Source organism: Taeniopygia guttata, chromosome 26 (genome assembly GCF_048771995.1).
Source record: "Taeniopygia guttata chromosome 26, bTaeGut7.mat, whole genome shotgun sequence".
NCBI lineage: Eukaryota > Metazoa > Chordata > Aves > Passeriformes > Estrildidae > Taeniopygia > Taeniopygia guttata.
The window spans coordinates 4,407,416-4,421,573 of NC_133051.1; the positions used below are offsets into that span (position 1 = coordinate 4,407,416).

At 41.2% G+C, this 14,158-nt stretch overlaps 1 protein-coding gene across 1 annotated transcript in view; it reads right to left on the reverse strand.

Annotated features, from left to right (window-relative positions):
- The window catches only part of KDM5B (lysine demethylase 5B), a 55,915-nt gene that overhangs the window by 26,396 nt on the left and 15,361 nt on the right, over positions 1-14,158 (reverse strand). The window contains exons 5-11 of the mRNA XM_030291855.4: positions 8,218-8,352; positions 5,018-5,111; positions 3,761-3,864; positions 2,175-2,333; positions 1,497-1,616; positions 886-1,044; positions 272-453 (exon numbers count right to left, since the gene is read on the reverse strand). Of these exons, the coding sequence (XP_030147715.4) occupies positions 272-453; positions 886-1,044; positions 1,497-1,616; positions 2,175-2,333; positions 3,761-3,864; positions 5,018-5,111; positions 8,218-8,352 (953 nt within the window). The remainder of the gene's footprint in view (positions 1-271; positions 454-885; positions 1,045-1,496; positions 1,617-2,174; positions 2,334-3,760; positions 3,865-5,017; positions 5,112-8,217; positions 8,353-14,158) is intronic.

Sequence of the window (14,158 nt, forward strand, 5' to 3'; positions counted from 1 at the left end):
TACATTGAGTATAATAAAACATTTGATGGAGTATCTGCTGCACCTTTCATGGATTTTTTAAAACTGGGAATGGATGTCTCTTTCCAAAACATGACCACTTGTCCAAAAGTAAATCAATGTAGGAATTACACTGTCAGATTTGACCCTGCTGCAACAGGACAGCAGGTTACTCTGGCTGAGCTCTGTGAATCTGCTTTTAGTCCACTAATTAAGGAGAATAGGGAAGGAAAGGGAGATTGTTTCCTAGATTGGGTTTATTTCTCAAACTCACCAATGCAGATAATTAATGGAATAGCTCCAATGGTCTTCTATATGCCAACAAAATGAGGAAAAGCACATTCCTACGTACAGCCAGGGCAATTTCATCCCACAGATGTCCGCAGTGATGTGAGCAAGCACAGACTGCTCCATCACAGGCATGTTGTTTAAATTCCAGCCACTATCAAGGTATTCCTGAAAATTGAACAGAACAGTCCCAGGTTTATACAACAGGAAGACAAAACTGCTCAAGAGCAATAGAAGACAAGCATTTTTCTCAACTAAGGAATATACGAAACAGGTCAATGACTCAAAGACTAAACCCTCCATTGTCTTTGCCTCTTTCACAACCCCGACCTGCTTTGTTAAAATGAGACCTTTTTTATTTGGTTTTATTTGGTTTGGAAGTTATTTACTGACTACTAGAATAAACCTATGGCTTTGAATGGCTGATCACAACAAATTTTATTTATTCAAAATCCCAATGTAGCTCTCCTCTTCAAATACTATGCCAGATACACAAAACAAACTCTCTGCAACCCAGTTCAATTATTGCACTTTCAACTAAGGAGAGTTATTCAATGAAAAACGGCAATAAAAACACCCACAGTGAACTCAAAGACCTACCTCTTCTTCTGGTCTAACTTTAAACTTCCCACCTCTAACAGGGAAGCCACTGCCAAACTCCTTCGAAGCAATGTCAGCTCCGTATTCCACTGTCACATCCTCTTCAATGGTACTGACAAGTCTCCAAAATTCTTTTTCAACCAGCTCAGTGGGGACCATCTAGGTATGAGGAGAAAAGGGAATATGTACTGAGGAATCAGTAGATGAGAAGCATGTGCATCAAAGCTGTCTCAGGGAAGAACCGACATTAAGCTTGAAGGTTTTCCCCCTTTTAAAATTATTTCAACAAGAGAAAAACAACTGCAGCAGAGATGTGGCTCCAGGAGATGCTGCTGCCCTGCTCTCTCAGGAGTGCCTGATAGTCACCATTCTCTTCCCTACAGACACTTCTTCTAAAGTGGGAAAAAACCAAAAACACAAGTAGCTGGTGGAACCAGAAATCACGACACCAGCACGAATCAGGATTTGCTGATGTAAATGGAAGCCTCTGATTTGAGATTTCATCCCACTCAAAACCAGAATCCCTCCCTTCCTCCCTCCTTAGAGTTACCTCTTTTAGCTAGCCACACAAAATGAACTCTACACAAGACGAGGATAAAGCAGGAACATACGTGTACTGGCATGTTAAAATAGTCTGACTTGAAGGCATCAGCCATTTCCCCAAATGTGCGGAGGGTGTAGTCTCGCGCTGCTTGTTCAAACCCAAAGGCTTCTTGAGGCTTGTTACACTCCTGCAAGAGAAATGGAAATTGTTTCTATAACCCATTAACACAACACTGTACTCAGATCCACACAAATGGGCTCCTGTAACATCTTCCGAGCAGTAAAAAGGAAGGACATCACTGAAATGAAAACACTCCCAAAGGGCAGAGTCAGAAGAAAAAACACTGCTTGACTCACCAAATTACAAAATGTATTTATAAATCTGCATAAACATTAATGAATTAATATGCCTAATTTCTCCTTACTCTAATAGAGCTAGGCAGGATAAGATCCATAAATCACCACGTTGAAGCACCCAGTGAGACTCCAATTTTAAGTACAGAGAAAAGGTATCAGCTAAAATCCAAAATGTTCTTCAAAGGCACATCAATTTTTGGCTCAAAGGAGTAAGTGCCAGCTTGGCAATACAAAGCATTCTCAGTCTTCATTTTAACTTTACCTCTATCACCTTATTTGTACAACCTTAAATAACAACAAATTGTATTTTCTATTCCTGTGACCAGTTTAAAAAAACCCACAAAATACAAAAAGGCCTTTGGCCTTACTGCAGTGAGTTGTCATATTACCTGAGCCAGACACTGGGGACACCTCCAGTCCCCTTTGGGAACATCATGGAGGGGTGGAATTAAGCAGAAGGTATGGTAACTGTCATCACAGCCATCACACAGCAGGAGTCGGTCCTCATCATTCCCACTGCCACACAGGAGACACACATACAGATCCACCTGCAACACAAAATTCCACAGTAGAATGGGAGAGCTGAAGGGAACTCAGGGAGAAAGCAGTTTGTTAACTCCCATCTGTGACACTTGCCAAAGCTTATTCTTTCTTTATCTCTGCAAAGAAAATGAGACAAACACACCCTGAATATTCTTTTAGAAGTTTAAATACCTCCCTCTGTAATTCAAGAAAAGACCACAAGAGCTACAACTTTTCCATGCAATTTTTTTTTCTCAAATGTCAGAAGACTTGACTGAGTGCCAGGACAGTTCACATCAGCAGCACCTGGCTTTGGCAGGTATAACCCAACACCTGGGGCTGGGCAGGAATAACCCAACACCTGCTGGGGGCTCACAAATCCTTTTCCCATGTACAGCCTCAGGTGTTTCATTCCCTTCTGAGACCAATTGCAATGGAAAACAGAAATCTGGAGAGAAAGGAGTTCCTATTACTGGGGATGTTCCTTATTTTCCCCAGAGAAGGCTCCAACCTCCCAGTGGAGCTTTCGGTAGTGGGGTAGCTCTTAATTCTGACAGAGCAGCTCCCAAGCCCCAAGGAACATGCTCAGGCACTCCAACGGGGATTGGGCTCTCTGCTGCCTGTCCTACACCCAACTCTCACCAGCAGTAGCCTGGAAGGCTCTTCTGAAACACAGAACAGAGTCATGAGGACAGGCAGAAGCTCTTGCCTTATGCTGTTAAAAAGCAGCATGTCCTGCTCCTCCCACAAGCTTTTTTCATTTATGGGGTGAGGATGCCAGGCTTCTGGTATTTGCACTTTTCATTCTCAGGTACCAGCTACAGGTGTGGATTGAATGGAAACATGTTTGGTTTTAGGAGGGACCCAACTCGTGGCATGGGCAGAAAGAATCTCAGCATTATCTTCTCAAAAGTGAGACAATCACCACTGCCTTCAGAGGGGTTTTGGGGGATAATTGGTGGTGTGTGGAGAGCTGGAGCAGGAACAGGGTTGGTTTTTTAAGATGCATTTGAACAACAAAGCTTCCCATTTAGTGCTGAAATAGTGGAATTAGGGGCAGGTCTGTGAAGTGCCATGTGCCACAGCCTGCACAGAGCTCCCCTGAGGTTACAGAGCAGCAGGGAGGGATCAGGTCACACAAGAACCACTTCCACTGGACTATGCTTTCAAAATGCTTATTTTGAGATTGTACTTTGGAGACAAAAACCAAGTTACTTTAGTTATAGATAATGAAACTTAACCATCCTGTCACTTCCAGCCTTGTGAAGCAGGAAGCTTTGGCAGTGTTGATATTCCAGCAGGCACAACCACTGCTGTGCTTCAGCCTGGGGCTCCAGGAAGAAGACAGGAGTCCTCCATGTGACAAAGTGACAGCTGGTTTTTACTACACAACCTGAAGAAATCCAGGAATGCCTGCAAAACACGCAGCTGCAGGAAGGCAGGGGGTACTCACAGCATTGGTGGGTTTTTTAGATCTGACTTTGGATTTGTCCTTCTCAGATTCCCCAGAAAGCTCTTTCTTCTCAGGGAGTTTCACCACACTGCGCATTTCCTTGTCTGGGCAAAGGAAATAAAAAAGAGTATTACAAAATGATTCAATGCTTAGCATTCTTTGTTATTATTTGTTTTATTTATTGCTGTTGGACTGCATCATACCAAGGTATTTGCTGAATTGTTATCCCCCCTACACTTATTTCAGGCAGTGTATGGCAAGTCCTGAACTCCTGCAATGCCTCCAGAAGCCAGTGTTATCCGAAAATCCCAGCACACAACCACAAGCAAGCACTGGCTATCGCAGCCCACAGTTTTTCAGTACTTTATATGCCATTTCAATTAATTTTAATTGAATTATGAGCAGATTTATCAGCTAAGGTTTTTTTTCCATGTGGTGTTAAAGAATGTTGTCGAGAGCTTTTTCCTTCTGCTCTTGGGGGAGGGAGGCTAGTGCTTAGAGACTCCTTGAATAAAAAAAATTCAAATTACAAAACACCATAATCTAAACAAATTATTGAAAAAGGATTCTGAAGGAACAAATGAGACTGACAGATTGCTCAGGTAATTTCAATTATTGAGTAATTGTAAATGGTTCCTGTATTTATTTGGCTAAATTATTTCTCAACAAGCTTATTTTTCTGCCTGATGGCATAAATATTGTTTCTCAGTCTCGATTATTTCTTAAGGAGAGAAGAGACTCAGGACTGCTGATAGCAGCAATTTAATCATATTATGGGAACTTTATCATTAAGCTCAAAACAGACTACCTTTTGCTTTCATGAGTTAAATTGCTTGATTTCAAGTCCAAATTCCTTCCTAAAAGTGTCTGATATCTGATACACTCTTAAAAGAGTTTCTTCTATTTAAACCTTATGGTCTGATGTTATTTAAAATACAAAAGAAAAACATTGCTCCAATCTCATTTCCAATTGTTCCAGAAGAGATAACCACATCTGAAAAAGTGTAAGTCTTTTTCAAATGAAAAAACCATTTTCAATAAAACTCAACCACTTTCAAGAAAACCCCCCCAAAAATACTTAAAACCCATAAAAGAACTTTTTATTAAAAAAAAAAAAAATCCCATTTTAAAATTAGCTGAACATTGGGGGTTTTTTATAAAATACTTTGAATAACTTCAAATGCTGATCTTAGCTCTGGTCTTAAAACACATTTGTGCAAAGTAACAGAAACTGCATTTATGCTTTGTTTCACTCACCACCTTCACTCTTTGGAGGGGCACAGCCCATTCTGCGTCTCAGATTGTGAGTTCTGGCTTCTGGAGGATCAGTCTCAGTTTTAACATTGGTTGCCTTTAGAAAGGGAAAAACAAAAACAAGGAAAAACCACTCAGCAATGTCCTTAGCTGGAATACTCTGGTTTGCCACTTGTGTTTGGGAAGATGCTCACTGCCAGCTGATCTAGCTGCTTGCCCAAGCACAGGGAGATGAGTTTGAAATCTCCAGCTGGCTGTGGGAAAGGCTGACTCTGTGGGTCCCAACTAAACGTTTCCTGAAGTCCCTTCCAATGCAAACCATTTAATGATTCCTTGGTGTAAGACACAGAACACCTCACTGAGGTACCATGAGGGCTTGAGACGTGTAACCTGCCTCGTTCCAGGAAAAAGGCAGACAGGTGAGAGTCAGAGAGACACTCCAAGGACTTCAATCAAACTCAGAACCATTTGATACTTACAAACCACTAAATCTAAACAGACACCTGGAGTTATGAAATATTTATCTTCAATCATCTACACGTAGTTTGGAGAGAAATGCAGGGAACAACATGGAAGATTTGAAAGCAAATCCTCCAAAATGTCCATGCCAATAATGATACCAGGATTCAGGTTTGCTTTCAGTGGGACACATTAAGAAGCAAAGGAACTCAGTGCTTTCACAGATTTTCTTGTACTCCTGAGGAGCAGAATATGCTCCAGTCTCCAAAGCAGGGACCTTTGCTGGTACATCTTGTAACTTTCAACACAGAAAAATGCTCTTCCATTTAATTCTTAAATTTCTTCCCTGAAATTTTGAGATGGTGGGAGAACAATTCTCAAGTCCCTCAGTGTTACAAGAGGTTTCTCCAACACTCTATTTTTTAAGGAAATGAGGTCATGCAACAAGCCAGTAACTCTCAGCCACTCTCTGAAGCTCAGAAGATGGGATGTGTGGATCAGGTCTAAGGCAGGACTGGACACAGCCCCATGTACTCCAAGGGGTGGGAACTGCTGTTCAGTCTAGGGTTTTTTGGTTGTTTGATTTTGATTTTTACAGAGCTGGTTTTGACATTATTTCCTAATCACTTTTCATGTTATCTTTGACCAAATGTCTCCATCAGACCACACAGAGGTCCCACTGCTTAAGATAGGCACCAACAGAAGCTGTTATTTGTGTGCAGCAGCTCTGCCTCAGGGCCAGCGTGCTCTGAACCTCAAGTGCAGGGACAGACACCCAGTTTCTGCATCTTCAGCTGTGCCTTCTGGACTTTAGCTGATACCGATCTTCACAAGAGCAGCTCTTGGTCTGGCCAGAGCCTTTTATCACATCAGGTCATCTCACTTTCACCTCCCCTGCATTGTTGTGGTCTTTCACACTGAACTGTTCTACATCAAGCACCTAAAGCCTTTGCATTTCAAAACCAGCCTAGACACTCACTGCCCTTTTCTTTTCTTATTATGAACATTTTCCCGTTTACTCACCAGGTAGGAAAGGCCAAAGTAAAACTGTGTGTGTCTCACAACTGCAAATAACACTTATCCTACAGACCACAATAACTTACAGCACTTCCCTGAGGTTCACTTCTTCTAAATGTTTATGGTCAGCCTTTGAAAAGCAGGAAACATCAAACTGGCAAACATGAGAATGAATTTAAGACTCACAGTTCAAGACATTGACAAATTGTTGTGCATCTCTCCAGAGCAAAAAACTGAGATGTGAACCAACCAGGTCAGTGCAAATGTGAATTGCTTGGAGCTTCAATGTTGAATAAAATGGATTTAATCACCTTCTCTGACTGCATTGACATGGAACAGCAAAATTTACATTAACAAATCTTAACTTTGGGAAATTACCTGTCTTATAACACTACAGCTCCTGGCTAAGACAGCCAGCCTCTATTGCTCAATTCAGCCTTAGTGCTGTGTGTTCCAGTTATGTTCTTAATTACAGATTTTCTTTCCACAAAAATAAGGTACACAACATCAGTGGTGCTCGGGGCAAGAGCTGAGAGGGGAGCCTTGCCTTTTGGCTTAGAATGTGCTGTTGGTTTCTTCCAAAATGACAAAAATGTGCTCTGTCAGTGCCATCTGACACCACTGCCACAGAAACAGCTGGAATTTTAGTGTACATTTGTCCTGCTGTCAATTCTTAAGGGATCCATGAGAACAATTATCCTTCAACCACAGGCAGACACTTCAAATGGAGTTTCAGCCCAAACTACTAAAGTTTGCTCAGAATTATAAATCCACTTGTAACCAGGTATTTGAGTGGAAAAGCTTTAGAAACCCTTCTTAATTGTAACTCATTAACCAAGCATAATTACAGGCAGAATTTGCAACAGCTAAGCTGTACTATTATTACTAATAAAGACCAAGACCAGAACAATGGGAGTTAATAAGAGTCTGAAACAAGCTGTGACCTTCCTAATTCATGATGTCACCACTAATCAGACCCTCTCCTGGGAATATCCTCTCCTACTCTTCATCTGCTCAAACAAAAGAAATAGGGACTCTCTGGAGATAGGATCATCAGGCTGGAAAGATTGGAGCCAAAGCATTGCTGTTTTCCAGCAACAAAGGAGACACATGATCTCCTAAAATATGTCTTCGCAGAAGATACTGAGATATAACCAATACATTTCATGATTATCCAAATAAACATAGCTTCTTAGAGACATGTAAGATCATACAAAACCACACTGACTTGATGGTATACATTTTTTCCTTATATTGCAAGGGTAAATTAGCACAAATTGATACAACTCAAGAGTGAAAAATTAATTACAATAATGCTAATGTTATAACAAAAATCTTCCCTGCTCTAATAGCTGGCTTCAACTCATGAGAGATGGACAGAAACCTCCTGGTACTTCTAGAGAAAAAGGAGGAGGAACAATAGATCAAAGCTGCTTCATTTCCAGGATTTGTCACCTGTATTTTAATCTAAGAGCCCCACAGTATCTACATCATGCTGAAAGCATAACCCTACTGTACACCCTCACCAACAGTCTCCACAGCAGAGCCTCCCAGAACCCCAAACCTCAGTAACACACTTGGTAAAGTATCAGACAAGATTCTTATCCATTCCTTACAATTCTGCATTTATAAACGTTTGGTAGCCCTGACACAATGAAGCAGCTGTTCCTAGGCACACACACACACACAGAGTGAGCTGCTCAGGTGCCCTGCTGCCCCCAGCTCACCTCGGGCGTCAGGCGCTTGGCACGGCGGGCGGGCGGGCAGCTCTCCGACGGCGGCACCGACTGCCGCTGCGGGATGTCGTGGGGCTTGTACTCCTTGTCCTTCGTGTCACTGCTCAGATCTGGCTTCTGCAAGCACTAAAGAGACAATTTGGTTACTTCATTTCTGCCTCTCCTTGCAATACAAACCATGTAGAACAATTTCCTGGCTCATGGAAAGAACACAGACAGGGCCCTAATAATTCCTGTGCTGAGTTAATAAACAGCATGTATGACAATGGTAACATTACTTATCTGAACAAGGCACAATATCACTTTTTCTCATCAGTTTAATGGCTGCAATAAGGTCCATAATAATGGGCCTTAAATAAAGCTGAAGTCATCCTTTAAGTGTTAATGAGCAACAAACATTTCTCTGTGCAGAATACCAAACCCAACTCCTGTGGCAGATGGGGCCTTTGCAGACTGGTCACCAGCACTCTGGAACTGCTGAAGTGTCCCAAGGCTGAGTGGCTGTGATGCCAACATACAGAGCATTATAAAAGTAAATTACAACCTATCAAACATCCCTGTCTAACTGAAATACAGCTCCGTACTATGCACATTGCAGGAGCTTCCTTCTTTCCATGTTTTGGAGAGGACAACTGCTACTTGAATTAAGGGCAGAAGGGAAAAGATGCAAAAACAGTTTTAGTTCTTTCAAGCTGCTGAAAGAATGCACTTAATTGCTGAAAACTGTGCATACCTCTGGCAAGAAACAGAATAATTAATGACAATTCCCCGTTTGTCAAGCCACACAACACTCAGTAACTGCAGACAAAATGTAACAGTTTTTCATGAGTAAACAACAAATCCTACAGACAGAAAAAAATCTCATGTTGCCAGGAAGTAATTAATGAAATTGCTGGATCCACACTTCCCCAGTTCGGTTAGTCTGTTCCCATCACAAGCATTTTCTCAGCAAGTGAGAGTAGTAAGGACAGAGAACTGCTGCAGTGGTGTGAGGATGGTGATGCTCTATAGACAGCACAGAAAACAGACTTTCAGAAGCAAATGACAGCCAGAAGCGGGGAGGGAAAAGGAGCGAAAAGTGTTATTTTACAAGTGAAGTCTATGCTAAAAAACTATGTATTTAATAAAAAAGCAGTATCAGTCAAGGGCAGCAGGATGTTATTAACCATCACCCACAGACAGCCCATGATATTGGCCAAAGAAACCTCCAGAACTGCTGTTTGTTTCAGACTGCCTCCAGTCTTAGACTACTTTAACTCTAGATTTATATTCCGAAAGAAAATGGTTGACTTAATTTCAGCATTAAATGCACAGTGTCACTCAACTTTGTAGCTCATGCACACAACCAGTGAGTCCTGGCTGATGCTCAAAGGTTGTTCTGGAGCCCCTGAGCACTGCAGCTGTCTCTCCATTAGAGCCTGGCCCCTTAAAGCTCCCACTGGACCCAGAATCACAGGATCACAGAAGGGTTTGGGTTGGAAGGGACATAAAAGATCCCCTTGTCCCATGGGCAGGGACACCTTCCACTAGCTGAGGCTGACTCATCCAACCTGGCCTTGAAAATTTCCATGGATGAGGCATCTACCAAAAATGAAAGAAGATGATGTGACATCAACATCAGTGGGAGATAGCAAAAAGTAACAATTTCTCAGAATGGAAAATGGACAAGCAGGAAGAGCAAATGAGTAGGAAAAGGCTGAAAATGAGAGAACAAAAAAGTTCTATAAAATCTGGGTCCTTGAAAATTTCATCTGAAAACCAAAATTATCAGAAAAAAAACAATTTCTAGTGCTTCTGATAATAAGAGTACATATGGTCCTTGAAAACAAAGATCTAGAAGGCAAATAGCTTTTCCTATACAAAAGGGTAAGAAAACCTTGAAAACTAACAGATTGTGCCTCAGTTCAGTGCAGTGCCCAAACAAACCCAAAACAAACAAACAAAAAAAGCCTCAAAACAATCCCCAAAAAAACAAATTAAAAAAACCCCCAAAACTCCAGAAAAAAACCCCAAAAAACACCAAAAGAAAAAAAACAACAAAAACAAACCCCCCCAAAAAAAAACCCTCAAACCCCACAAAAAAAGAGCACTCACTATTCCTTGAAAAACACCAGAAGTAAAAACAGCAGAAGACATTTCCTAAATAATGATCATCTTTCACCTATTTAAGCACAAGCATTTCCCAGTGTCTCTCTAACCCAAGGCAAAGGCAGTGTATGGAATGGCTGTTAATTCACAATATCACCTGCACCAAGACGACACCTAGAATTGTTAAATTCTAAGGATGAGAACTCCTCTGTACCTCCTTTACTCCTACACTGACGATCAACTGTCTCCAACCAAGGATACAGCTGCCATCTCTCCAGTCCTTCCCTCTTCCCAGCCAGGCTTTGGTGACGTTGTGCTTCTATCAACAACACCCCAGAAGCTCATCCCACACACTCTGACCATGATCTCCTTATATTCCAACAATTTGGTTGCACACCTGATTCTTGAACCCTCAGCAGTGACAGAGAGCAAGTTATAAGCCCTCAGCTGAAGCCACAAAGGAGCAGCTCCTTTAGCAGACAAAGGACAATGCAGGAATGGTCACAAGGCCTTCAGAAAGTCAGAAGATAGTGGGGGGAAGGGATACAATTAATCTCCTCCAGGTTTAGACATTTATTAGTAGTAATTAAATTGGTAGTAATTTACACAAAAGCCAATCAGTCAGGCTCCCAGTACCTGCAGAACACAACTGGTTTACCCCTGCTACACATCCATGGTGGGTAAACCTCACCAAGCTCCAGAGGTGCTCATTGTTCTCCAGGAACAATGAAGGTGACAGAGAAACGTCTTACACTGAAACTTCTTTATCAGAGGCGCACACATATAAATCTTTGGAAATATGAATCTCACTAAAGCCTTAGTTTGGAAAAGAGACCAGATGCACAATTACTGAGTCAGCTGGATTGACTAAAAAACAGAAGACCACCTTGAGGGCCCCAAAATGTAGCTTCACTTTAAATCATGAAACATCTGGGTAATGCACCACAGAAGATGCACTGACAGAAGATTCTGGACACCTCAGTTCATGCAGGGGACACTTCTGCCTCTAGGTATTCAGTGTGACTCTTTGGGATGACACACAGTTACTACAGCTGGGAATGAGAGGTACAGGTGGCAGGAAGTAGTACCAACAGGCTCACTGCAACTACTCTGGAGACACCCACAGCCTGTGTAGTCCAATTTCAAAATAAGAGGAAAATAAATACCCCCTGTGGAGAGCTGCTTTGGGTATTAGAAACTGGCTGGTTTAAGAAATTTTTGCTGTTGGACTGAACATGAGCTTTAATGAAAACATGCTATTCCGGTCTACTCCCCTCTGAACAGCTCCAGAGAGTTTCATTATTTCAGCATGTAAATAGAAATATCTCCAGCTGGAATATCAGTCAAAATAACTCCTGAAGCCAGTTTAACATGTGTTGAAGCCACACAAACAGATAATGCTATACACAGATCTCGATGAGATAAAAGTTATGGCACAGTCATTAGCAGAAATTACATAATTTCAGATTTTTAGCTTTTGCAGGAAAGAAGGCAATGACTATTTCAAGTATTACCAAATAAAGAAAAAAAAAAAAAAAAAAGACTCAATGGATACAAGCAGTAATCTTGTCTAGATGATCACCAGAGGAAGATCATCTCAAAAAAGTATGTGAAGAACTTCTCTCAACAGGCTGTTGAAGGAGGAAGCACATCTCCAACTGACAGCTGTCACATTGAACAGCCACAGCTTCTCCAAAAACACAGCTCAGGTGCTTAGATTACCAGGAAAACACTGAACAGACACAGAGTAACAGACACCTACACAAGAAACATCTGGGTAAGAACCACTTAATAAGAACATGTGAAAGGAAGCCAAAAATAATGTCATTTGAGATGATACTCAAAAAACGTATTGTAAAACAAACTCACTTGAAAGACAACACTGTCAGGGAAAAAAAAAAATCAAATTAGAGTGAAAAGTGAGGTAAACCCTGTGCTAAGTACACTTCTCTCTCAGTATTTTTCATAAAGGTGCACAGAGAGAAATGAAAGAGAAAACAATTTCTATTTCTGCTCCTTGTTTTTCTCATGTAGGATGTGTTTAGAGAATTGTTTACCTGGAGTAGTTACTTGATTGGATCATGGTGGATTGTTTGGGCCTGACGGCCAATTAGATCCACCTGCATCTAAACTTTCAAGAGAGGGTCACGAGTTGTGAGTTAGAGATATAGTTAGAACAAGTAAGTTTGTAATTTTTAGTATCTTCCTTTATATCGTATATTAATGTATTTTAACATAATTATAATAAAGAAATCATTCAACCTTTTGAATTGAATCAGACACCATCATCTCTTCCCATCAAGTTTGCTGGCATTCACAAAAAAACCCAACTTATTTCTGTGAATTCTCTCAGGTCGTTAAAAAATCTGTGTCTGCCACATATAGGAGGGGAACATTTTAACTGCCTGGGGAGGGGAGGAGCTAAAACATAAGTTAACTTTAGATGCATCACGTGTCTAGAACTGCCTTTGGACAGATGTCAAATGCTCATTGCAAGACAGAGCTTGAAAAGTCATTTAAGATGGAGCATGTCCTCATCTAAGGAGGTGTTCCCTCCTCTAAAAGAGTTCAATACTGAGCCAACCATGAAGTGAGTATTAACTGTGTAACAGACACTCTCAGGAAATTCCCATTCCTAGGATACTACGGTAGCCTATTCACTGTTCTACAATTTAAATTAGATCTTTCCCTGTGCAATGGCACCTCAAAAATATGGCAGCAAAGACAGGTGTAACAAACACACAAGCTCATTAAAAACCCAAAAAGAAGTAAAGGTTTTCAGACTAATACAAATGCCAAGTTTTCAATTCAATGCCTTTAGAAAATGGTGCTGCTTTCCATTACTTAACATGAATGTTTGAGGGAAGACAAAATATTTTTCAACCAGCAGTTTCCTTAGCATGAAGATTTTTATCTTCAACTCTAATTTGTTCTTATCCTGTTTGCAAAAGACCTCTTCAGCAGAATTTAGCTGCTCTTCACTGAGAAGTGATTGTCACTACCCAAATGAAAGGTCTAATTCTAACCTCTCTGGACTTACATCAAATGCCTTCCTCATTTTGGTAGCTTTGTGTAAAGGCCTGTGATGATTTCTGTACAAAGAGATATTGCTTGTAACAGGATTAGGGCATTTATTGCTTAAAAAAGGTCACACTCCTGTCTTTGAGAGATCATCACAGAAAGAGCATTTCAAAGAAATAAAAATGGATGTTGGCAATTGTAACCAATTTTGGTTTTCCAAATAAATGACTGCTGCTCTAAAAGATCAGACCTATTCCTCATTAGAGATTATGTGGCCTCCACTCTCAATCAACCCTGAATTTTGGTCTAATGGCCAAATCAAAGATTGATGACTAGGAAGGATGAAGATTTAAGCTTGAAAAATACCCCAAGTCACACTGTTAACATCACTACAGCAGCCAGGAAGCTTTCTGCAACTTGTCCCCCTTAGTGAACGTGCCACAACACTGCCACGGCTTGGCACAGTCCCTCAGTCACTCTAGGCATGTGCTCACTCATGTGCACTTGTAGCAGAGAGATGGACCTGGAACGTTCCATGAACATTCTTCTGTAACCTGGCCTTACAGAAATCATTACAGGAACATCCCTTATCATGAGGCTTCGGTGAACTGCAGAGAGAAAATACCAACAGATCCTGCTGGAAGCAGGAGTCAGAAGTTACCTGGGAGGACTAACGCTAAAAACTTCACTTCTAATGAAAAATTTGCCCATGCTTTCTGAACTGCTGAGCAAGGCATCTGGTCACCTGCATGACACCAGGCACAAAATGCAGCTTCACAAACATTCCAGAAACCAAACGAACCCTCCCAGACTGGCTGCTACA